General features: G+C 34.9%; 1 protein-coding gene across 5 annotated transcripts in view; it reads right to left on the bottom strand.

Moving 5' to 3' along the window:
• Positions 1-26,622, bottom strand: part of LOC110026793 (adenylate kinase 5, chloroplastic-like) — a 139,729-nt gene that overhangs the window by 109,568 nt on the left and 3,539 nt on the right. For 4 of the 5 annotated variants that reach the window (XM_020727928.1, XM_020727926.1, XM_020727925.1 and 1 more), the window contains exons 3-4: positions 23,665-23,793; positions 23,419-23,553 (exon numbers count right to left, since the gene is read on the bottom strand). In XM_020727928.1, coding sequence (XP_020583587.1) covers positions 23,419-23,553; positions 23,665-23,793 — 264 coding nt within the window. Of the gene's footprint in view, positions 1-23,386; positions 23,554-23,664; positions 23,794-26,622 lie in introns of those variants that run through there. The other variant, XM_020727929.1, reaches the window with a different exon arrangement.

Below are 26,622 nucleotides of genomic sequence, written 5' to 3'. Positions count from 1 at the left end.
TATGGTTCTATAAAGACACCATCCCCTATCTGTCAAAAAAAAAAAAAAAAATACTAACAGATTCTTTCCAGCGACTCCACTGAGGACAACTCTCTCCATCTTTGGCTGGTGGATTTGTCTTCATACATCGATGAAATGTTTGTATTCCGTACAGACCAGACTGTCTTTTTTCAATTAGCATACCTTACTCATTTCATTTTTGGGCAAGTAAAATCAGCATTTCTTTGATTCTAGAACCATTCGTTTAAACACCCTTAAAAGAACAAGTTCTAGAATATTCAAATTCTAAATAATTGGAACTCCAAATGAAAAGGAATAAAAATTTTAGCAAGTAAATAAAGCATAAAAGTGAATCCAAATTCAATACTCCTCCAGTCTTTGGACTGGGTCCCAAACTCAACCTTCATCTAGTCTTATAACTAGATCCAACTTTAAAATCAAAGCTCGTCGCTCCATTGGGGTTTTGCTTGTTCGTGGTAAGTTTTTACCATTCCGAAATCATCACCTGTTGTGACAAAATTTAAGTTCAAAATAAAAAAAATCGTAGATAAAATGAAAACAAATAAATCGTAGATAAAATGAAAACAAAATAAAAGAAAAAAGCCTAATTTATTAGGCAAGTCACAAAAATGCATGACTGTCTAAGGAGTTTTCTATAGTGAAAACAAAATTCTGAAGTTGGATAGAGCTCACTTTCTGAATTTGTCAAATTTCAGTAATGACTTCTCCAAAACTAATCTTTTCATTTGTTGGAGAACTGCACTTAACTATAAGCAATAGTGCTTGTTATCGGGGATTGACAATCAAGTTTGGGTCCGATTTTGATGAAGTCAAAGTAACTCTAGCTGACGTACCTCTTACCATAATGAAGAGAGTCGTTGAGGATGTTGAACCACCAATCGAATTTAACTTGAAATCTGACAAAGAGTTTCCATCACTGAAAAAGACCTTGACTGAAAAGGTGTCCATTGTTGTTTGTCATATTATTACTGTTATACCTGTAAAAGTTGTTCTCCAGGAATCAAAAGGGAAACCTGCGTAGAAGAAGAAAACTATGCTCCATTACCATCTGTATTCAAGATTGGATCCAGCTCTAAGTCTGCACCATTGACCCGCACTCAAAAGAGGAATAAAAATCGAACCACCCCAAAGTTCAAGAAAGATAAGTCGATGAAAACCATTGAACCCAAGAAAGCTGAGGCTGATGAAGGAAAAGGACTCTTCAAGACCACTTCTCTCCAGGGAGAGTAGATTTCACCCATTGTGAGCTACCCATGGAGAGGAGAACATCTACCATATTGTTGCTAGTCCGTCCCAACCTTTCCACCAAAAACAAGAGAAAAAAAAAGCTCAACACTATCAAAGGCCTATGATGTATTTGAAAGACTCGCTCGAAAAGAAAGTTGTTCAGTCGCTCAGATTTTGCATAAGATGTGCAGTTTACCGTAAATGAAAAAAGAAATCTTGAATAAAAAGAAGCCAACACATAGGCACCGTGAATCTACTAAGAAGACAACCAAGAAAAAAGAAATTGCACAAATTTTGACCTAGCTCCTCTTCGAAGCTCGAACAGTCATTTCCACTACAATTACCGTCACTCATGCTCGACCGAGACCGAGGGTATCTAGTGTCACTTTTGACTGTTAGAGCTTTCGAACGGGTAAGAACCTTCACCGATTTGGAGAATCTCTTATGTCACGACCAGACTCGAGACTTGGAGTTAACCAAGACGGAAACGGACAGTCGGAGAGTAAAAATCAATTAATTTATATTTTAATTATATCATTAACAATTTAATATTCAAATAATACATGAAAGAGCCATTAAAGAAAGCAATTAAAATTAACAAATAAAAATTTATACTTTTCAATTCATTGTTCTCATCTTCTATACACATTTGCTCATTTTCTATTCATCTTGTTCAAGTGTTTAAAATCTAAAAAAATATTAAAGCAACATAATAAATTATCTAAAGATAACTCAGGAATAATCACACTTCTAAACTATAGTAATTCAAGAAAAAGACTATAATATGTATGTGTGTCTATAAGAAATCGTATAATATGTTGGTCTTTCATATTTATTTATAAGAAATCTGATTATAGGCAATCTGATATATGTTTATAAGCAATCTGAGATATATACTTATAAGTGATCTGATATATACCAATGCATGTATTAATGATCTTTTTTCTAAATGAACATACTCAATCTACTATAAGCAATTATTTTAACTTTACTTTAATTTAATACTATACATATACATTTGTCTGTGAGGATCATCATCAACAAAACTAACACACCTTTGGTCGATATTGCCCCGTCTACTCCCGTTTGAACAGCGGTTAGCAATCTACACATCGTAATTGTCTAGGGTAGAAAGGAACTTACCTTCCCTTGACCGATATTACCTTGTCAACACAACGATTTGCAATGTAAACATTACAATTGTCCGGGGAGGTAAGCTCTGATCTACTCGCCCTCGGCCTATATTATCCCGTCGGCACAATGGTTAGTGAACTAACAATCATCATTGTTTGGATGGTAGAAAAACTCTACAAGCACGGGTACACTGGTGTCCCTTATTTATACCATTAGGGGGTGAAATCATTCTCTGAACATGCACATACAAGCATTCATATATAAATTATTTCATTTTGCATAACATACATTCTTCTGAGACATTTTTATGCATTGACTAACATGCATACTTATTATGTTGTGCAACTATTCATCAGACATAACTTTCATATCATTTATATATCAATCTCATGCATCTCTTACTTACATCTATCTCATGCATATCTCTTATATCATGCATATCTTTCTTACATTTCTATCTTATATGTTTATCTTACATAAAATGTCTATCTAAATATCATTCATCTCATGCATATCTTTTCTTATTATACTTATCATGCATATATTTTCTAACAAACTAAAGAATTTAATTAAGTTAGGGCATACATGGAGTCAATACAATCTGAAAAAGAATATTACTGAAATTTAGAAATGCAATCGCTCACCTCAATTGTTACGCTAAAATCTTAATCTTCGACAGTTAGCTTGAGGTTGCGGTGACTTTTATATTGAGATTAATAATCAATAAAACATAATATTAAAATTTAAGGCTCAAGTAATTTTTGTTAATCAAATTAATCTTCATAACTTAAGATTAATTTACTTGAAATTTATAGGATCGTTTTACAATGAATGTCCCCACTCGCCTCGAGCCACTGTCGTCCAGATAAACAACTTAGAATTCGAACTTAACTTTAGCTAATAAAGTAATTTAACCAAAAATATACATGATTTGCTGAAAAATAACTTAAACGGCTTTCTCGGCAACCAATCATTTTCCACAGCTTCCAAATTTACTTTATATCACTTCCAACCACACTTCTACGTTGATATCATGTTAGAACTCTTTTCGAAGCTCACAAAAGACATTGGACGCTTCCGATACAAAATCGGCGCATCCAACAACTATTGAAAAGGAAAAAAACACATAAAATGAGGCAAAACTCAAAATAAAAGTGCAAGAAAAGGAACATCTTAAATAGTGTGAAATAAGGATTCACACTTAAAGAATTTATCTCGGAGCCCTAAATCTTGAGTTGCAGCCTTACCAAGTGCCACACAGCTCTCCTGATTGTAGCCGCGCACTGTAACAAGGGTCGCACCCCCCCCCTCCGGCCTGCTTCTACCGCACGAGAAAGGAACAGAGAGAGAGAGCGGGGAAGAGAGGAGAAGAAATAGGGAGAGGGGAGTGGGTCGTGGCTTGCCAAGTGTCGCTCGCTTCTGCGGCTAGCTATGATCACATCTCCTCACAGGAGCTTCTGTCGAGCAAACCCGAGAGCCAGTGAGAAGGAAAATCAGGAGGGGAGCAAAGAATGTGAAGCTTTTGAGCCCTATATGACCACGCAGAGGAAATAAAATACACGAGATTCAATTGTGAATAGTAGCCATGCAAGAATAATTTTATTATGTTTAATCAAGTTAATTGAACTTGTAGCTTCAAAATTTTATTTCTTACAATCTATTGATAATTAGCATATAATTTTTTATATGAAATTAATCGATTTTTTGTGAAGAATTTTAGAAAATTATTTCGATTGAAATTCGAGAGGTGCGAAAATTAAGGTACAATTTAAGTCGTCAAAATTTTCATCTGATTTCTCAAAAATTGATTATTACACCTCATTCAACGTTTCACTGGAGTTCAGCATCACATCATTATTGGTGACCTAGTGGTGATGAAACAAAAGTCGGGAGAAACTCTAGTAGACTACATCTTTTGATGAAGGAACCTCAGTATGAAGTGCAAGAAGCAACTTCAAGAGCAGCACACCATTAAAATTCTTCTTAGGAGCATCCATTCACCTGTAGCCTCCATGCTCAAAGAATTTACAATAAAGACATTTGGAAAACTGCTCAGCAAAGCAGCAAGCCTGCAGGAAGAAGCAAAGCAACTTAATTTCACCGAGAAAATAGAGAAGGGTTAACCCTAAACCCTAGAAGTCAAAGTGAACAAATATGTTCGAAAAAAGTCAGGGAACGCCTCGATAGTCGATAAAAGAAAACAAGTAATGTAAATTCAACCTGAACAAAAGAGACAGCGACAGGATTTCCATCCGTCCCAGCCACAGTGACTCTTGCAACCGCAACCGCAACACTTTCAAAGTCATTTCAACAAATGCTCCCTTTGTCAGAGAAGAAAATAATGTCTGGTCATTTGAATAAGGAATATCCTTTTAGGTTATAGCCAAGAAGTTTTGCAACTTGCTGAAGAAGCCAAAATTCAAGTTGCCTGAGGTGAAAAGGCCGGAAGAGATTGAAATGAAGGATTATCCCAAATACAATCCTTGCAACAGGATGGCCAATTAAGCAATTGAAGATTTCTTTATCTTCAAAGATTGGCTAGAGCACAAATTCAAGATAGGAAATATATTCATCTCAAAAGAATACTGGAAAGAATCTGAAAAATGTTCAGTTAACGTAATTTTTATAGATGAAGACATTCCTATCAATCCTTATAAGGATAAAGATTAATGGAGTTTGTCGTGGACAAAATCCTCAAAGAAGATTCTTAATAAAATCCAAGCCGCCTCAAAACCAACCCATCAACTCAAAAGACAAAGCCTCTGCAGTCGATACTAGCGATTACAGTTGAAGATGGTCATTCGCACCAGAAGAGGAAGAAAGCCAAGACAAAGAAGATTGAAGATACGAGTAAAGTAGGGGTTGTTATTCCTCTTATTTCTCTTGTTCCTCTTATCCATGCGTCTAGATTGATTGTCTCGAATTTGGTGGAGAAATTCCTCAATACATTAACTCTGTATGATTTTTTATTCGTCCCTCAAGGGTTGCTTAATATTAAGAGTCACGAATTAGGTTATGTTTTATCTATCTCTAACAAGGACGTGCTGGAAAACAATTAATCCGATTTTGGTCAAAACAACAATTCTCAAATCATACAAGATCTCGATGGGTATGACAATGATTGAAATAACAACAGCAATAATGACGGCAATCAAAGCGATAGCACAAAAACTCCAACAATAATGATAACGACATAGAAATCTTAAGGAATTAGGTAATCGAGTTTTAGGAAGCACTGATAACTATTAGTTGGAATTGTGAGACTCAGAAATGTCATTAGAAGAAATCGTTAATAAGAAAGTGACTCAGAAGAGCGAAAGAGTTCTACCTCGAAGGACAGCTCCTAAAGATAAAGGAAAACAAATAGTTATACCCGAAGAGACAATTTCGCTGATACAAGAGACGTCGGATAGAGAAAAAGCCAGGAAATTGTATAACAAAGTGGATTATAATGTTCTAGCTCATCTTAGAAAACAATCTGCGAAATTGAGCATTTACAATGTCTTGATCCTTTCCAAGGAAATGAGTGAGTCGTTATTAAAAGCCCTGTTAAATCCTGAAATTTGCTTAGCTCAGCTCGTTGGTACTTCCTCAGACGAGCTTCCTCATTGAAAGAACAATCTAAAACGACATTCGCAGATGATGAACGATTGTTCGGTAGAGATGATCACAACGTCCATTGTATATCTCGGTGAATGTTGACAAGTTCATGCTCTTAAGGATACTTGTTGATCCAATGCCTCCATCAATATCATGAACTTACAGACACAAGCGTATTTAGACATTGATGCACGTAGACTAATAGCAGATAAGATGATGTTCTGTGGCTTCAACCAACAAAGAAAAGAAGCTATTGGTTCGATCGCCTTCCTATTGAAAATCGGCAATTTGATGTCAACAGAAAAATTCCATGATATATATTCTGAAACTTCTTTCAATGCTCTACAAGGTCGACCGTGGTTGCAAGAACATAAAATGGTTTCTTCTTCACTCCATCAATGCATCAAATATTGCTACGATGGACACTAATATTACATTAAAGGAGATCTGCAATCGTTCTCATTACACAAAATTGAGATTCACGACACTCCGCCAAGGAAGACAGTCTTCTCCAGAGAGGTAGTAGCAAGTGCAGAAGAAAAAGATAAAAATAAAGAGAAAACGCAAGAAGAAATTAAAGAAGAGGAAAAAAATTAAAGAATATCACATCCAATGAGAGGGTGAAAACTCGTCCACAACTCGCATCTAAGATCAAGGTCGGGGACGAGGAGGAGGGAAAGGAAACCCAATCATCGAAGAGAAGAAAGCTCTAATAATCAGCATTAACTTGGGAAAAAGCTCTTAAAAAAAAAAAAAAGAAACAAGCGATATATATAACTCAAGAGAAGCCACAATTTAAGATATCCCTTGAAGATGAAGAAGAATAAGACAAATACAAGTCAATGTACGAGAGGATCAATTCAGATATATGGAATATGACTAACCCCAATTTCTTCGAACAACATTGAAAGTTTAGTGGTCAAAGAAATACGTGGTGTAAGTGCAAACCAATTAGGTTCCATCTTGGATCTTCTTCCTCTAGCTCTGAAACAAATGTAAAACTAGAGAAAAACAGTTTTTTAAATATAATGAAACTTCCTATTGAACGTTATTCACCTTGTGTTCAAAAGCTTTTTCAATGCGGTTTTGTGTCAAAACAGCGGTCAAAAAATGAATCCTGCCTCTTCGAACAACTGTGGAATAACAAACACAACTTCAATTTGAAAGAAGGCGTCGGATTCGGTACAGTTGGGCCCCTAAATGATACGGAATTTTGTCTAATTGTCACTAAAGAACCCAATATGGAATGCACAACAGTATCAGATAGTTTTGAAGGCCCTCTGATCGAAGATGTACCACCAAAACTAGAGGCGGAAATTAAGTCAAAGCACTGAAATAAGCAAGTTGGGGACAGAAGATAAACTAAGACCAACATTCGTTACCTTACTGCTTAACAAAGAAGCAAAGGAAATGATCAAACTATTGAAAGAAAACAAAGATTGTTTCGCTTAGAACTACGATGAGATGTCTGGGCTTGCTACAAAAGTTGCAATACACAAACTTGGATTGGACCAAAATGCAATTTCGGTAAAGCAAACTCCGAAAAGAATGCGTCTGGAAATATAACAACAAATTATAGCCGAAGTGAAGAAATTAATAGATATCGGCTTTATCCGTAAAGTGAGATACCCAACTTGATTAGCCAATATAATTACAATAAAAAAGAAAAATGGTCAAATTAAAGTATGCAATGATTTTAAAGATCTCAACAAAGTCTATCCAAAAGACGAATTTTCATTGTCAATCCCATAATTAATGATAGGCATCGCATCATCGCATGTAATCTTCTTATTTATTGATGGATCGTCAGGATACAATCAAATCAAGACATTTTCATATGATAAAGGAAATACTGCCTTTAGAATGTCCATCGGGATTTATCGTTATAAAGTAACGACCTTGGGACTTAAGAATGATGGTGCAACATTCGACGAACTCATTTACAATCAGGTCGTGTTATGTGAATGACGTAGTCGTTAAGTGCAGACAAAAGGACGAACATTTATATGATCTGAGAATTATCTTTGAATAATTACGACAATTTAATTTTTAAATGAATCCCTTAAAGTACGTCTTCCGTGTTACCTCGAGAAAATTCTTAGGATTTAATGTTTGACATCGTGGGATCGAAATTGAACCTCTTAAAATTGAGGCTATCTTAGATGTCGCCTTCGAAGAATTTGACTCACGATCCTCTAAAGAAAATTAGTATATATACGATACTTTATATCTAATTTGTCAAGTAGATATCAGTCATTTTTTTGCATTGACTAAGAAAGATGTTAAATTTATTTGGGACGATAAATGTTAACATGGTTTTGAAAGCATCAAGCAGTATTTGATGGCACCTATTTTAGCAGCCCTGTTCTCGGGTTAGCCTTTAATTCTTTATAATGTAGCTTTAAACGACTCCCTCGGAGCTTTGTTAGCCTAAGTAAATGATGAGGATAAGGAAAATGTCTTATATTATCTGAGTTGTCATCTAATCCCTGCAAAAATAAATTATCCTTCAATTGAGAAGCATTGCCTAGTTTTAGTTTGTCGCCCAAAAGCTCCGACATTATATGTTTTCTAATAAAGCTAGCCTTATCTCAAAAATCAATTTGTTGCAATAATTGATGACCCGATCGATGAGGGGATTCAATACATCTTGTTTCTCTTCATATAATGTCATCTTCTCATGCTTTTGCTTGATCATCATTCCATTTTACATAATGACTAAGATGCATGCAAATTTCTGCCTATCTTCTATATCGATTTGTATCACAACAAAAGTTCTAGACTACTATATAAGGTAAAGTTAGATGACTTTGATGACTTCTCATTACACTCCTTATTTATATGATGTGCTTTTAATTCATCTTATGGTTTTGTACTTTGAACATACTTCTACATTTCTTATTCTATCAATTCTAGGAGTTGAGACTTTGATGGTCATCATGTGTTGAAATTTTAGTGAGCGCGAACCCTTTTTGGAATATTATTGGAGGAGAGTTGCTTTTTTTCTTCCATATTTGTTTTTTTTTACTTTTTTTCCCCATCAATTTTAAAAGAAGTTTAGGTGTTAGTGTCTATCAAGTGTTTAATCCTTGGTGAGATGCTAAACTTCTTGGAATATTGCTTGGGAGGGATGAATTGCTTAGATTAGCAAGGTAATCGATGATATTGTTTTAATTTGACATAACTTTTGTGTCCCTGCTGTTGACCTGACTTTTGGTTGAGGTCTAATTTCCTACTTAGTAGCCTAGAGTCTAGCCATACGACTTTCCTGTTGACTATTCCTAGAAGACTAGAAAATGAACCCTCACCATTAGAAATTATAAACTCTTCTTTACTCAACTTGAAGTTATGCATGTTGGTCCTAACCTCTAGCAATCAGTAGGTGGGGTCAATATTAGGGAGCTCAAGGAGAGTCCCCATAGAATGGTCAAGCCTTAGGACTAACTCTGAGTGGTCTTCTGGTCTTGGATAAGCTAGCTTGCACACATTACACTTTCATACACACCCCAAACTCTAAGACCCCTTGATTTGGATTTGGTCTCCTGTCTCCTGACTCCTTTTGGAAAGCTCATATAGGTGGACCCAAACCCCTAGCCCCTGACTAAATGGGTTATGACCTGCATATTGAACATCTAAAGTAAGTCCTCATATGGTTCTCATGACTAGAAAATGGTTTCATGTCTTACCTACCCACTCTAACCCAAACTTTCATCAAAATTACGAAAATACTCCTACAACCCTAATTCTTGCAAAAAATCCCAAAATTACTTAAAGTACCCAAATTTGTCCAAAACTCATTTCAAATCATTCCCCACTACCCAAATTGAACAAAATCACCAAATTCTCAAAATACTCCAAAATTGTCAAAAATTACCAAAATGTCTCTCATGACCCAAAAATTTCAAAAATTCCCAAAAATTTCAAAATCATCTCAATTGTCCCCAACATCAATTTGGACCCCTCCTATAGACCCAATTTGGCCAACTTGACCCACTTTGACCAAAAGCCCCAAATTATCCTTAAAGGCCCGACTTCCCCAAATTAGCCCAGTGTCAAACAAATTGACCTCAATCATGCCAATTGCACATTCCATTCACTTGAATAACTTAGTGATTGACCATCCTTCCTTGGAAGCTATGAAATCAAATACAAACCCAATTTGACCCAATTGCAAGCTCAATTTCACCCAAGCCCAAGTCTAACACAAAATCCCCAAATTGACCCTATGTCCAACTTCCACCAAATTGGCCTTCCAATTCAATTTAAAATCACTTGAAATCCTTTCAAAACTCTTCATGACATCTCCCTACACCAAATTAAACATTTAATTGACCCAAATTTTAGCCCAAATTGACCCCTATTTTAAAAGCCCAAGCCCACCACATTTAACTCCAAAAGCCCAAAATTTACCCAAAAGCCCACATGATAAATTTCCCCTCATCATCCATTTAATCAAAATCATTCCCTAAGTTTTAAATCCATGATCAAGTCATTCCAAATCAAGCCTCATGACAAACTCCACAAAAATACCACATAAATCCAAAAATCTTTTTTCATGCAAATTGACCAAGCCAAGGACAAGCCATGAAGTCATCCCCAAGCCATAGGTGAGCCATATGAGCCTTTGTCATCTCACCAAGCTATTAATGGCAAAAGGAGGAGCCACTTTCAAGCTCCCTTAAAAAGGTTTTAACCCTTTTAATGACACACTCTAACCCATGCTTAGCCAAATCCTTTGGATAGGGACCTCTCCTCATTAATTAAGCTGAGCCAAATGATCTTCTCTTCAGCCCAAACCAACCTTGGTGGTTGGGCCCAACCCAAATTCATGCTTTGACCCAAATTGACCAAAAAATAGGTTCACCCCCATTCCTCTTTAATCCAAAACCCTGTACATATGGCCAGCCCCAATTGACTTCACCAAAACCAAGCCCTGATCCCCCTGACCAAATGGTGTCCTAACCCTAGCCGGATAGCCACCTTGGCTGTCAGAAAACACCATGGTCGAGGAGGAGCAAGGAGTTAAACTCAAAATTACAACACCCAACCAAGCTGGGTCACTCCAATTGGATTTTTGCCCCTTTCTTCCCTCCACTTAAGCAGTCAGAGTCACCCACTGGTTAGCCCAATTGCAGCCTCTAAGCTCCCTATTTAAACTCACCCTCTCACAGTCAAAGGAGGAGAGGTTCAAATTCTTTGGGTAGACTCTGTCGAATTATTTCCATAGCTTCTTCAATACCTCTTGAGTTCAACCTAACCATCTTCCAGCCCTCTTCCCCATTGACCAGAGCCATATTCTCAGCCTAAACTTGAGCCTGAAACAGGACACCCCTCAAAACTCCACCAAATCCAAATCAACTTCACTCACACCATCCCCTGAGTGAAGAAGAAGATCCCCCACAAAAGCCCCATCACCAGACCACCATAACAAAGACTTTGATCAACACCTTAAATCGGTCTTAGTCGAAATCATACCTAGGCAATTCACCACAGCCCAGGACTTCATCTGGAGGTTCGTTGGACTCATTCGAAGCTACTACAACCATCTGATTGAGGTATTCCCTCTCAGACAAAGGTATTGAACCTCAACCCTAAACTGAGCTTAAATTAATTATTCATACGTATTCACTGTATTTCGTACCGTATAAACCGTATGGATGTGTTCGTCTCGAGTAGACGAAGGTGTAGGAACAAACCGCACTTGATTTGGTTAGTATCGAGCGAGATCTTAGGTCTAGAAGTTGGACGGCTCATGGGTTTGGTTCATCGGGGATGATGACGGAGAGTCGTTCGATCGCGTGTGTATAAGAAGGACGTCTGAGATTGCGTTGGACGGAGTCTTGGTGCATGAACAGCGAGCTGACTTAGCTGGAGGCCCCCAATCAGAAGCGGACGCGTGCGCGGTTCGGAGAAGACGAGGATGACGTGGCGGATGAGTTGGACAAATAGAAAATCAGGATTTATTGAATTAAATTAATACCAGATTTTTGAAAATCCATATCTTTTCATAGAAAAATCATAAAAATAAAAGAAAAATACTCTCATGCTCAGTGAACAGAGGAGAATAATGTGGAAATGGTTTCATATCTGTTTGATGCATGTGTGATTTTTAATTAATTAAATAGTGTATTTCTTATTTGGATTCTCCATTTACATGAACATTTCACCATGGCATGGGACCATGGGGCTTTTGATCTCTCTGTTGTTAGGTATCTCCTCTGATTTTTTCATAGACAGAAGGCATCCTAACTATAGATCCTTAATTTTTTAGCTAATGGTCCTTGTTTTGGTATAAAAATCATAAAAACTTTATCATTAGAAAAATACAAAACTTGTTTTGGCAGGTTCATTGTGGTCAGAGGGCCCTAGGAAAAATACAAACTTAGTTTAACTCAATAAAAATAACCCAAATTGTCATTAAACCCTAAAAATGAAATATAATTAAATTTGATAAAATATAAAAGTAAATGCAACAACAAATGACATAAAAACTATTCTCCACTATAATTTAATATCAGAGGAACTCCCCATAAAAATTTCAAATCAATTGGAATTAATAAGTCAATTGGAATTAATATGACCACTAAAATAGATTAATTAAGTGAAATTGCATTTTTGGCACTAAAATAATTATAATAATTAGAATACAACTCAAAAAATCACCAAATTAGTTTTGGGATTTCCTTATAACCAGAGGAACCTAAGAAAAAAAAAGTGAAATTAAAATAAATATTTCATTTTTAAGTCATTTTTAAATATTTAAATAATTAAAAATTAATTAAAAATCATAAAAATTACAAAATTGTAAACAAAATTGTAAATTACAAAATTGTAAAAAGACACTAAAATGTCACATTTGGCTTCCTGATCATTTGGGACCAATTAAAATAATTCACCTAATTTTCTAAGTCAAAATATTAATTTTTTAAAGACTTAAAATGAATTTTCTTTAATTTTCCACTAAAATAATTCTAATAATAAAAAAATAAACCACAAAAATATGAAATTTATTTCTCTGGGTTTCCTGGACTCAGAGAGATTTATAAAAATATAAAATTTAATTTTTCACTTAAATAATATTTTATGTTTAATTAATACTTAAAACAAATAAATAATCATAATAATTAAATTAAACCTCTAAAATTCATGAAAATTGGTCCAAGTAGTCCTCTGACCTAGGTGAACCTCCAGTATGTTTCTTAAGGACAGAGGTTTTGTTTTGATTGAGTTATTGAATTTTCATTAAAAATCTCTAATTTTGCATTAAAAAAATTATAAAATTAAATAAATTCAGAAAAATCACATTTTCTCCTCTGATGTTTTAATTAACCCATGAGTAGGGTACCATAAAAAATTTCAAAGTCATTTAAGTTTAATTTAATGAGTTATGAAATAAATGTCTTAAGAGCAAAATGGTAATTTTGGAATTTAAGCCTGAAATTAATATTTAGTAAATGGGTAATAAATAATCATAATGGACATGTCTAGATGATTGAAATATAAAAGAGATAAATGGTAGTAATCAATCTCACTTTGGTCTCATGAAAGGTCTCATTAAGCATAAATTTGTAATTCTCAAATTGATGAAATTCGGAAGAGTAGTTAAATAAGAAAATATTGAGGTTAGGGGTTTGACTTTGGAAAATCATAACCCACTAATTTAAAACCCCAATTAATTGTTTTAAAATGATTTATGATTCCTGATAAAGATTAAAAGTATAAATATTTAATTTTTTTCTAAAAGTTACAAATCTACCCATTAAGTTTTAATAGCTTAGTGGTGAATTAGGCTTAATCAAAATTTTATCTAATGAGGTTTAGAAAATGACCTATAAAAAATTTGAAACATTTTTAAACAGTACAAGCCCATCTTTAAAAATCAAACCAACTAAGTTTCTTAATTGAGCCAAATTGCCCCTAAGGGTCTTTACCAGTATAATTCGTAAGTGAAACATCAAATGATAATTACCCCACTTAAGGGGATAATCAAAACATCAAAGTTCATTGAGCATAAGGGTATGAATTAGGTTCACCACATAGCAACATAATAAGACCAAAATGAACTTAAGACGATTCGAGGGACTGTGAAATGTCTAAGGAATTACCCAGGACCTTTTCATGATCCTTTGAAAGTCTCGAGGATACTTGGACATATTATGATTTGCTTTATATATATATATATACACGCATTGCAAATATCATATATTGATCTTTCAGGTGAAGGAACGGGAAGAATCGACAAACATGCTTTTAAATTATTGCATCGCAATTTACTTTTACTTACCTTTCTGTACCTCTTATTTCCTGCCCATAAACTTGCATGTCAAAATTGAAACTTTCAGGATAGTCACGGAACTGAAACCAAAACAAAAATTAACAAATCAAAACAAGATAAAATTCACTTTCACAACAATCCAAATATAAGATAACTCAAAATTTAATTACAAACAAAACAACAAAACAAAAATTGCAACTAAATTAAAATGTTTCTATCGGATGATCGGGAATCCATCAGAGGAGGTAACCTACAGTTACTAACGAGATTTCCCGCGGTCTAAATTAAAGTATGGAACTCATTGAGTTGAGTTTAGTAAATTCACTTGGACTAAGTGAATCCGAAGAAAATAGTGGTGTCGGAATGAGTGAACCATGGGATCCTAACCGGTATTGCTCTAATCAACTTTAACTCCCCCCAGAATAATTGAATTCAAACTTGTCATTTAAACATTTAAAACTTAGACTTTATGACTGTTATTTCGCCAAGGAGCCTGGAGCTAGCCTTGTAGGCAGCCTTCTATAACTGTGATCTGCAACAGCACGAGGATCTGCAACAGCACATCTTTTCTTAGAAATTAAACAACAAGTTATAGGATCACGAGGTCGTCCGCCTGATGCGACATAAATCCTCAACTTCTCTTTAAGGTCTTTGTATGACTTTGCTATACAATTTAAGTCCTAACTCGCCCTAGGATTACGAGATTGTCGTTCGTCACGACTTAAATCCTCATATCTTTCAGGCTATTTGTGTGATTGTCTCGCATAAATGTAAGCCCTAATTAATAAAATTGACAAAATGAAACACTTAATTCTTCTCAAAATGGAAGTCGAACCATAGGATAGTTTAGGAAGTCATCGAGGTTTTCCTCAGGATCCATGACATCCCCTATTTTTTCTCTTTGGATTCAAAAATAAATGTTCCAAATTTGAGTCATTCCCATTTGACATTTCTTTGTCCGATCTTTTAAAAAGTCTTATTCTTTAAAATTTTTGGAAAAAATATCTCCTGATTTTTATCAAATTTTTTCTTAGGTGACTTCGGTTATCTAAGATATAATTAATTATATGGGTTTGTCTTTATAGAAAACTTTCAAGAACCCGACGTAATATAAACCATATTTAATTTTTCGTATTAAATAGGGGAACTTGTCGGTCAACATAAAAAAAATTTTTTCGCAGACTTAAATGGATGTCATAAATTTCTTTGTTTATTTAATCGAGCAATCATCAGTAAGTAGTGTGTCTACCCTTTGGAATAGATACATTGCTTGCGGTATTAAACTCGTTTATTTAAACTACTGGGATATGAGATCGATTCGGTCTTGTATTTTCAAATTTTAAAATACTACTTTTTTTTTAAATTATATATGTAAATTAAATTAAAACGGACGTCAGGATATCTATTCCAGCAACCGACAATTTCTCATTTGGCGACCGACACCTGCGTGTTGTCAAAGAACAAATCCTGGCAAACTTCCTGGCGGCGCATTCATTACCGACAAAGTTTTCGCTCAACGATGACTTCCCACACGAAAAAATCTTAGACTTGGAAGACCCTCGACACTAGGAGATTTACTTTGACGAAGTTTCTTCCGCCTACAAAGATAGAAATACAAGCAATTGTATCCGAAAAAGCAGGAGTCCGGTTAATTTGCATCACTCCAGAATAAGAAAAACTAAGATTCTCCTATCACCTGATAAAATCATGTACAAATAATGAAGTCGAGTATGAAACCTAGATAATTGGCTTGAAGCTAACGATTCTAATAGAGATCAAAAACATCAACGTCTACAGGAATTGTCAACCGATCATTAACTTCAATCTCTCTTACCGGGGAACTAAAAGTTTTGACCGTACCTTCTATAAGCTAGGCCTACCTGCGAATGAAAGGACAACTTTTGCAGCTAGATCGAACTACTTGCTTGGATTAACGGAGGCATAAGGCGCTAGACTCAACTGGTTCGGAAACTGTCCCTATCTCAATCCTTGGATGCTGGGATGAGAGAAGTGAAGGAGGATCTTTGATTTCCCTCTAGATGTCAGATCAGTATTCTCATATTCTCTATTTTGTGAATCTGATATCCAAGTTCTTTCGTAGGGCTCCCTACAAAAGTTCTGAAACCAAAGCTTGAACAATAATTTCAATACACGATGAAATTACTCGAACAAATTCCAATCGTCACACCCTTTAGAATTTCAAGGGGAGAAAACTAGCTAACAGAAGCTCTGGAAAAGCTTGCAAAAAAAATTTTGCCTGCACTGAAGAGGATTTTATCCCAGTCTCAATACAAGGATGACGAGTTCTTTTACAAGTTGATATGAATAATCTCCACAAAATCGGCGTCGATAAAATGATAGCAATCACCGAAGAAGAAGATGAAGATTGGCATCAACCCTTTGTTGAATAACTACAAATGGGAAGCCTACTAAAAGATAGATCGATCGTCCACCAAATCAAGAAAATAGCATTGTCATATGCTCTAATAGATATTGTCCTCTACAAAAGATCATTTAACAAAATGTGACTAAGATTTAATAAAGAAATTAATTCAGACCTATGTGGTGCTCACCAGTCAAAACCAACTATGAAGATGAAAAATTAAAAGGCTGAGATATTACTGGCCATGAATGATATCAAATTGCATGAATACTATCAAAAGAAGTCATCAATGCCAATTTCACAGAGTGGTTAATATCAACCTCAAAACGTGCTACATCTCACAATTGTGTCGTGGTCGTTCGAGTGTTGCAGCACAGATTTAGTGGGTCTTATAAATCCTCTGTCCTCCAGAGGTCACCGGTTCATTCTTGCCACCACTACTACTTCTATAAGTGGGCAGAAGTCATACCACTCAGAGAGTTTAAAGCGAATCATGTTCTGAAAATCTTCAAGTGTCAAATCATCTACATATTTAGAATTCCAAAAAGAATAACCTCAGACAATGGTGTTTTCAAGAATACCAAGATAAATAACTTCATTCGAAGGCACGAGATAGACTGAAGATATTCAATAATCTAATGCCCAAAAGCTAATAATGACAAGACACTCGTTTAAATTTTCAAGAGAACGCTAACTGACAACACGACAATAGCATGAACAACTGTCATAAGCTTTGCGGGCTTCTCAATAACTCACAGAACACCGATACAATCAAAGTTGTTTGCTCAAGTGTATGGGTATAAAACTATTTTCCCTCTCGAGATACAACGTAAGAACTTGACAGCTTGGAAGGCAAACACCTGAAGGTTCAACAAATTCTAGGTTATATCGAGCCAAAATGATACAAGTGCATCACAAACCGGTTTGTCCAACAACATGTCGAATTGGTGACTTGGTATTGGTACTACAAAGTCCTATTCTAGCCCACCACAGGATAGTAAGGAAATTTTAGCCGACTCGAGAAAGGCCCATTCGTCGTAGAAAAGGCATACTCTGGAGGATCCTACCAACTTGTCAACTGCTAAGGAGAAAAAAACATACTCCCGATCAACGGACAATATTTGAAGAGATACTATGCAACAAGATGTTTCCAAAAATAAGTTTTAGAAATAAATAAAATATTCTTATAAACGCCAATGTGATACTTGTCCATAAATTGGGTCAAAAGATAAAATATGTGGTTAGAATAAAATTGAAAGAAATAAAGTACACAAAATCTAGATGAGTGAATAAAAGGGGAAATATGGTTCAATCCTTTCGACTCCTCTTTCTTAGAGCTTAGGATTATTCTCCCAATTCTAAATCATCCTTCTCGAAATAAGCGGAGACTTCAATAAATAAAATTAAAATCCTCTGAGTAAAATTTTGTTAAAATTAAATAACTATTACATTCATATAACTCAGCACATTGATATTTTGCTTGTTTGAAAAAAAATTTCAGGTTGCAGCTAATTTTTACCTTTCTCAACGACATCACTTCAAATTGGACCAACAATGTGACGAGTGCGGCTAGATCATCTACTTTGATATGGATTTCGAGCAAATTGAGATACTCTACGAAGTACCACTGTCGAGTATAATAGGCCAAGATGAGGTCAGAGAAGAGAAGCCAGTGTTGGAATTTTGGACAAAGGAAGAGAAACCTATGAAAGGAAAGTTGGAAAGTTGTGTAAAAAGAAGTTGAAATAACTGACGTTCGGAAAGTTCGACGACAAGAATCATATCAGTAATAGTTACAGCTACACAAAAGATGGTCAGTGCTTCTGCCACCAGTTTGTCAAAGATAAGAACAGGACTATCAAGGACACAAATAAGGAATAGGACCCGACGCCTCAAAAAAAGCTTACGAGAAAGAAACCTCAGAAAGAAAAAAAGAAACCTCAGAAAAATACTACAGAGGTGAGCCCTCCCCTTGAGCGGCAACCCTAGCTCAAAACAAAAGGCTAGCCGACCCCTTGGTGGCTCCCTTGCTGAACTGGTTCAGCGGCCAATTTAGCACCCAAGTGAGCCCCGCATTACACCACCTCGGACGAGATACAACTAGAGTACAACCCATTGTCAGATACAGCCCTAGAAAGAAAAATCTGGATGTCGACAATTGTCCTAACAGAAACACAAAGAAAAAACTAGCATGTATAGAAGCCAAGCATTGAAACAATACAAATGAAAAAAAGCCTGTCACTAGCACTCAATTCAATCAAATGGAGAGAAAACTATATAAAAATATCTAAAGAATTTTAAAACCCATTTCAAAGACACTCAAACTCTTAAAATTACTGACAATCAATCCTTACATTCCACTATTCATCAACAACCACCAAGTCTACAACACTGACTTTGACCTATATAATCAATGAAACTTATTCATATAAAATGATGTTGAAATACTCCAATCACACAGACGAGAATCATCAACCACAAATGATGATTTTCAAAAGAGATTACTAAGGCGCAGCCCCCAATAAAACTAAAAATTAAACATCTGGATTCTTCTAAAGGAAAAATAGTTCCGACTATGTCACTTATAATTAGTTAGTGACGTCAATATCGATAATGTACTAGAGTGTCTTTCCTTTACTACCTTTGAAAAGTTGCCACTAAAATGTTTCTCCCATGTTTTGCTCGAAAGTATAAACTGGTTAGTCAAATATAAATGTAATTTTTAACTCAGTTTGCATGTGCCTAAAAGCCTCTAAAATATTCCTAGCATTGTTGAAGGCTGAGGAAAGAAGAGAGATGGTCTTTATAAAATTTTAGTAAAAGAATTTTAGCAGATGATGTTGGAGTTAAAAATTTGGAGCTATGTATGACATATATAGAGCTCACTCAAGGTCTAAGAGAAATCTTTTAAATAATCACTGATCCTGCAGCAGCCAAGGATTTTGGCCAAGTGACTTGATTACATAATAGTCATATCAATGCAATAGAATATAATAGAAATCTGTCATTTCAACTTCAACTCAGCCATAAGAATTTGGAGACAAAATAATGAGCTTTTAAATAGTCATTATTCAAAAAATTTTATAAATGCCTCTTGTTACGAACTCAAATTACTCAATGTAAAGAAAACTACTAGACCTGTTAAATAGAAAACCAAACAAATCGTCGTAATTCTTGCTGAGCCTAATTGCTGTAAATTTCATAAATATTTGGAGGCTAGATTTATCAAAGAGGTACAATTTTCAAAATAATTTGTTAATACTGTTATGGTTCAAAAATCCACTTTAAAATGGAAGGCGTCTATATATTTTCCTAATCTAGACTCAGTCTGCGTCAAAAATGGTTTCCCACTTGACAATTTTTTTTATTTTTTTCCCAATTCCCAAAATCAATGCACAAGTCGACTCTGCAACAAAATTTCTAGCCAAGAACGTTCTTGATGCCTTTTCAAGCTATCATAAAATTAAAATGCATCCAACTAATTATGAGAAACAACTTCTATCATTGTCGATGGTTTGTAACAACATCAAGCCATTCAATCTACAAAAAGGTTATTACAACTTATCAAAGAAGATGGATTAAGTTTTTTGGGAGCAAAATGGGAGAAATTTTGAAATTTAATAACTTACTAGTAAAAAGTAAAACTCTAGCACATATCTCAGACTTAAAAAAATATTCACAATACTAAAATATATAGCATGGGTCTCAATCTACTGTAGTGTATCATTGAAAAATCAGTCTAAGCTATATTGATTACTGTATGATGACTTTGATCATATTTTTAAAAAATCAAATCAAGTCATTATTAATCATCTATTGAGAACAATTTTTTAAAAACATGATCACTCAAAGAGACTTCAAAAATGTCTCAAGTGAAATCAAAAATTTCTTACATACCAAAAATTGCCATCAAATTACAATCATTTTCTACTTTTTTGTCAAACTTTACCTAACTGAAAAAAGACGGCCTTGGTCCTCTATGCTAATGGTGCCCATGGTACACAAGGAGTTTGAGTTAAGATGATACTGAGAAGTCTAACTAAAATGGTACTCACATAGTAAAAATTTACTTCCAAATCACAAGCAATCAGTCAAGTAAGAAAGTTAAATGCACAGTGGAAGTAAAATATATAACTATCCATTTACACTCTCAACTTCTTATATGAATACTGTGAATAGACAATATAAGCCAAGAGAAACTTTATGCAAGGATACACATCCAGTGAAAATTTAGGTCGACAAAATTGAATACTATATAGAGTAAATACCCAGAAAAAAAATTTAACTTGCAAACTACTCTCTAAATGAAAATTCTAAAAGGAGATTAACTTTGTCATTATCACGTCCTAGCATAAGAGGAAAAAAATGTAATCAAATTGAATAGAAGGCGACTTAAGCTGGGTGGATCCATCTATTGAATACTTGAAACCTGAAAATTTTGTCTGTTGTCAAAGATCAAATGAGATTCAAATTTGAGGTTGTGCAACATTTACTCATTCATGGGGAGAAAAATTAGAAATCATTCACTTCCACCAACCTCAGGCGTACTAGTGAAAGTGAAACTGAAGGAATTTTCTAAGTATGCTCATTCATGAGAATGTATAAGTCATTTAGGGGGACGAATTTTAACTAAAAAAATTTTTAAGGCATGAAAACTTTTGGTCGACTCCAAGAAAAAATGAAGAAGAATTTTCTAAATAATACATTCAATGTCAAAATTTTGGTCGGATGTAAGTATAGCCTTCCTATAAGCTACAACAAATTCCCAATCATTCACCATTTACTATTTAGAGAATAATAGACTAATTCAAGAATTTTCCTCCAAAAAGTAAACAAAGAAAATTTATATATCTTAGAAATGACTGATTATGTCACAAAATAGATTGAGACAAAAGCCCTAACAAAAATCATTGTTGATGTTATTTGCAACTTTATCTAAATAGACATAATTTGTCAACATTGTATGCCAATGATATAAATCACTAATAATGAGATATCACAGCACCCTTTGATAAACAAACTTATTAATTTGTTTCCAACTTCCATTGGACAAATATATCTGGAGATCACAAAATATTTAAGAAAAAACTATGTAGACTGAAATTTCAAACCTCTTATCACTTGAAACATTTAAAACAGTTGCATATGCCAAACACAAGCGGTGTTGCACGAGAATTGAAGCCAACATGTTACCATTGTAGATACATCTCAACAGACCAAGTTTACGATAAAAAATTGGAACCAGTTTTCCATTGGGTTTAGAGGCTCTTGTGCCTGCTCCTGCCAATCATGTAGTAGCGGCTACTACTTCACCCCCATGTACTTTCATTGATCTCGACCCATTTACTACAGCAGCTCATCCCATAACTCATAGTTATAACCACAATGATGGTGGTGATGTTCTATAAATATATGACGTAAATTAGAGTAATCAAAATGTTAATTCCTTGATAGATCAGAGGTTTCATATTAAATTTATCAGGCTGGACAGATATTAGAAAAATTTATCATCACTCTTGTGTTGTCTCCAAATTGTAAGATAGGAATCCAAATGAGACTTTTTGTAATTATATTTACCCAGGGATTCAATTCCTTAATCTTTCACATTTCATGTACCTTGCTTACATACTTATATATTTTTCCCAGACAATTATTGTTAATTGACTTCAATATACTCATATTATTGTTTCATTATAATAGTTTGACTTCTTAAGAAAAAAGCACTTACAAGTGGGCATTGATGCAATTATTCAGTTATTATTTTGTTAAGTTTGCTGGTTTCATACATGTAAGATACTTTGAGAGATCTTCTCAAGGTTGTTAGTATGGTTGCTAAACCTAGAATGCTAGTTATCATATGCTCCATCAAACATGTATAATCTTCATTGAAGGCCTTGAGGTTTTAACATCTTGAAAATTTAAAAGCTTTCGAGAGTTATAAAATATAATTTTTTCGAGGATGTCTTGATCTCTAACCCCTGAAATTTTCAAGAAAGTCCTTTGTAAATATTGGTGAATGAGTATATGATAGCATAGATGTGTTGAACTTTAATATATTGAACTTTCAAGCGCATATTGTGAACCATGAAAGAACAAGGAGTTAGTGAAAACTTTACCTTTTTAACTTGTTTTAATTTTTTTTTAATTAGAGAAAAGATGGTAAATAAAAAGCTTCCACATTGTGGAAAAAGGTGACAAAATTTAGTATTTAATTAAGATCAACTTAAACTGCCTAAATTTAGTGCAAGTCCAATTTTAATGTTAATATTATTGAATAAAGAAGAGTAAAGAAACATCAAACGACAAACAGGAAAAATAACAAAGACAAAAGGGAATAAGAAATGAAAGATTGGCTAGCTTAACATAAGCAAACAAACAAAATCACTGGGTCCTAGAAATCACAACAAACGACAACAATATGTAGGAAATTAATTTTCATTAGTAATAAAGAAAAGAAAAGTCTATAATTTGAAGTAAATAAAACTTCACAGAATTAGAAGATTAGCTATCCTAACATTAGCAAACAAAGAAATCACTGGGTCCTAGGAATCACAAGATGGAGAACAATTTGCAGCAAAATACTTTTCAAAATTATGTCTTAAAGAGAAGATAAAAGTGAGGAAAATAAAACATTGCAGTATTGGAAGACTCACTGGTCTAACATAAACAGAAGGAGAAATCATATGGTCCTAAGAATAACAAAATACGACAGCAATATGTAGAAACAAATTAATCAGATACAAAACCTCAGCAGTAGGATCATTATATTTCAACATACATCCAGGACAATGCATATATCTGGTTTTATATTGGCCTTTTCAAGACTTTGTGCCTGTGAAAAGCTCCTGGGATATCCATCAAGAAGCCAGCCTCTCTCTTTTACATCGGGTAGCGAAAGTCGGGTCAGCACCATCTATTATAAAAGAAAACTACATTAGAATATTTAAAAGAGGGGATTATGTAAGAGTAAAGCAGGGACCAACACATCAGAAGAAAAATAAATGGAAAGAGAAAGGGTATATACATCTGTTACAATTTCATCTGGAACAAGCATGCCATTATCCATGTATTCTTTTGCTTTGTTTCCAATTTCAGTCCCGGATGACACTTCAGCCCTCAATATATCCCCGGTGGAAATGTGAACTAATCCATACTGAAAGAAAGGCATATAGTTATTCAAAGAGAGCTATTTCATGGATTCGTGAGGACTTTTGAGGGATAACCATAAAATTTCTTTGAATGTATTTATAAATTGTTGATCATGTAACTATAACACAGAAACAATGTGAGATAAATGCATGAAAACCACAGAAAAGTAAGCATTCATATAATAGAATATTGCGCATCCAGAATTCAGAATCTCATTTAACGCAATAAACAGTTCGACATGCAGTAAAATAAGAAAGCGAGAAAGGGAGAGAGATAATCTCACAATGTCGAGGATAAGAAGAAAAAAAAGGTATTGAAGCATCAATATCACTTAAAAATGGCCCGAGCAATTGCAATTTTCCACACTCTGTTTTGGATTTCTGTTAAAAGATTTAATTCAAATTACAATTTATTGTATTTTCTCTTATACAGATATTATTCTCCTTCCTTATTTATATCATGTGATATCTGTACTAAATCTTGCTTAATTAGTCTTGCAATGTAATAGGAAATTATTTAAACTTATTTAGTTAGTTTCCTTATCTAAGGAGAAGGGACTCCTATATGTAAAGACAATTTGAATTGAATCAACAAGAAGAAACGAATTTTCTCTTCACTTTCTATTTTTTATGGTATCAAAGCAGGATAAAAAAAATAAAAAAAATCCCGGAGAATCCTGTCTTTCACGTGAAGAAGATCGTCTCTTGGTGACGGAAGCAGACGCTTTCCTTCTTCAAACCGAAGAAGGAGAGGAAGCACGGGCGACGCTGAAGAAGGCGAGGAAGCACGGGCGACGCTGAAGAAGGAAATAAGAGTCGGGATCGCAAACGACGCCTTCTGTTTCGCCGCTGCTGCTCTAATCTGCTTGGCTGCCCACAAGCTCGCGATTCGCAAAATATTACCTCTCCACTGTCCCCCCACTTACAAAGCCGCACAATTTTTATCATGTCTAAAAATACAAATGATTCTGCTACTTCTACCCAGCCTTTCACCCTGTCATCTACTTTCGCACCACCCTCCTCTTGAACCACCATCGAAAATCATCCAGCCCAGATCACCACAATCCGTCTCAGTGGTAATAATTATCTATGCTGGTCACAATCGATGAGGATGTACACTAGAGGAAAAGGGAAGATAGACTACCTAACAGGAGAAGTCCTTAAGCCAGCCGCTACAGATCCATCCTACGCAACCTGGGATGCAGAAAATTTCATGATAATGACATGGTTGGTAAACTCTATGGAAGAAGAGATAGGCGCAAACTACATGTGTTGCTCTACTGCCAAAGAACTCTGGGAGAATGTGGCCCAAATGTATTCAGACATGGGTAACCAATCTCAGGTTTATTAACTTTCCCTGAAACTTGGTGATATTCATCAAGGTAATGACTCTGTCACAAAATACTTTAATTCTTTAAAGAGAATATGGCAAGACCTTGACATGTTCAATGATCAAGAGTAGAGTGTCCTGATGATGCTAGTAGATATAAGACCATTGTTGATGCAAATAGAATTTTTAAATTTCTTGTTGGACTTAATGAGGAGTTTGATGAGGTTAGGGGCAGAATTATTGGAAGAAGTCTCATGCCTTCAATCCATAAGGCTTTCTCAGAAGTTCGCCGCAAAGAAACTCGAAGAGGAGTAATGCTCAACAAGAAATCCACTCCTATCAGCATACCTGAGACTTCGGCATTTCAATTGGAGGCTCATATCAGCAAACAGATTGTTCCATATTCACAGAAGAATGAGGAGAAACCACGGGTGTGGTGTGATCATTGCAACAAGCCACGATACACTAAAGAAACCTGCAGGTACCTCCACGGTAAACCTGCAGATTGGAAGCCAAGAAACAAGCGCAAGCCACCTACTGCTAATATGCAGATTGGAAGCCAAGAAACAAGCGCAAGCCACCTACTGCTAATATGCAGATTGGAAGCCAAGAAACAAGCGCAAGCCACGTACTGCTAATACTGTTGTCGAACAAACCAGCCCATTTAGCAAAGAGCAAATCGATCAACTCCTGAATCTGCTAAACCCCAGTTTGGCTACTGGTACTTCAAATTGTTCAATGGTATATGCAGGTAGATAACTAAACCCTTGGATTATTGATTCAGGAGCTTCTGATCACATGACAAATTTACACTATTTATTTCATTCATGCATCCCATGTTCTAGCCATGAAAATGCTCGTATTGCTGACAGTAGTTTTTCTTCTATTGTTGGAAAAGGATACATTAACCTGTCCAAAATTAACCTGTCTAAAAGTATAGGTCTTAAATTTGTACTCCATGTTCCGAAACTCAAATGCAATCTTCTATCCGTCAGCAAACTTTCAAAAGATTCTAATTGTCGTATAATTTTCCGTAAATCTTCTTGTGTTTTTCAGAACCAGAAGTCAGGGATGATGATTGGGAGAGCTAAAAAATTAGGAGGACTTTACTACTTTTAGGAGACTGTTCCTAGGAAAAAAGATGTTGAAGCCTACAGCAGTATGAGGTCGAACTCTGCATGAGAGAAAATAATATAATCTCATCTTAGACTAGGTCATCCCAGTTTTTCTTATTTAAAACATTTATTTTCTAATTTGTTTAAGGGTGTTAATTGTGTTTTACTTCAATGTGAAATATGTTATTTGGCAAAGAGTCATCGCATAAATTTTGCTCCAAAATCATACTATCCTTCAAAACCTTTTTACATGATTCATAGTGATATTTGGGGACCTTCAAAAGTCAAAATATTATCTGAGAAAAGGGGATTTGTGACTTTTATTGACGATCACACCAGAATATGTTGGGTTTATCTTATAAGCAAAAAATCAAAAGTTGAAAAACTTT

This window comes from Phalaenopsis equestris, unplaced genomic scaffold (genome assembly GCF_001263595.1).
Source record: "Phalaenopsis equestris unplaced genomic scaffold, ASM126359v1 Scaffold000401, whole genome shotgun sequence".
Lineage (NCBI taxonomy): Eukaryota > Viridiplantae > Streptophyta > Magnoliopsida > Asparagales > Orchidaceae > Phalaenopsis > Phalaenopsis equestris.
Note: the sequence above shows the minus strand (reverse complement) of the source record. Positions and strands in the feature narration are given on the sequence as shown.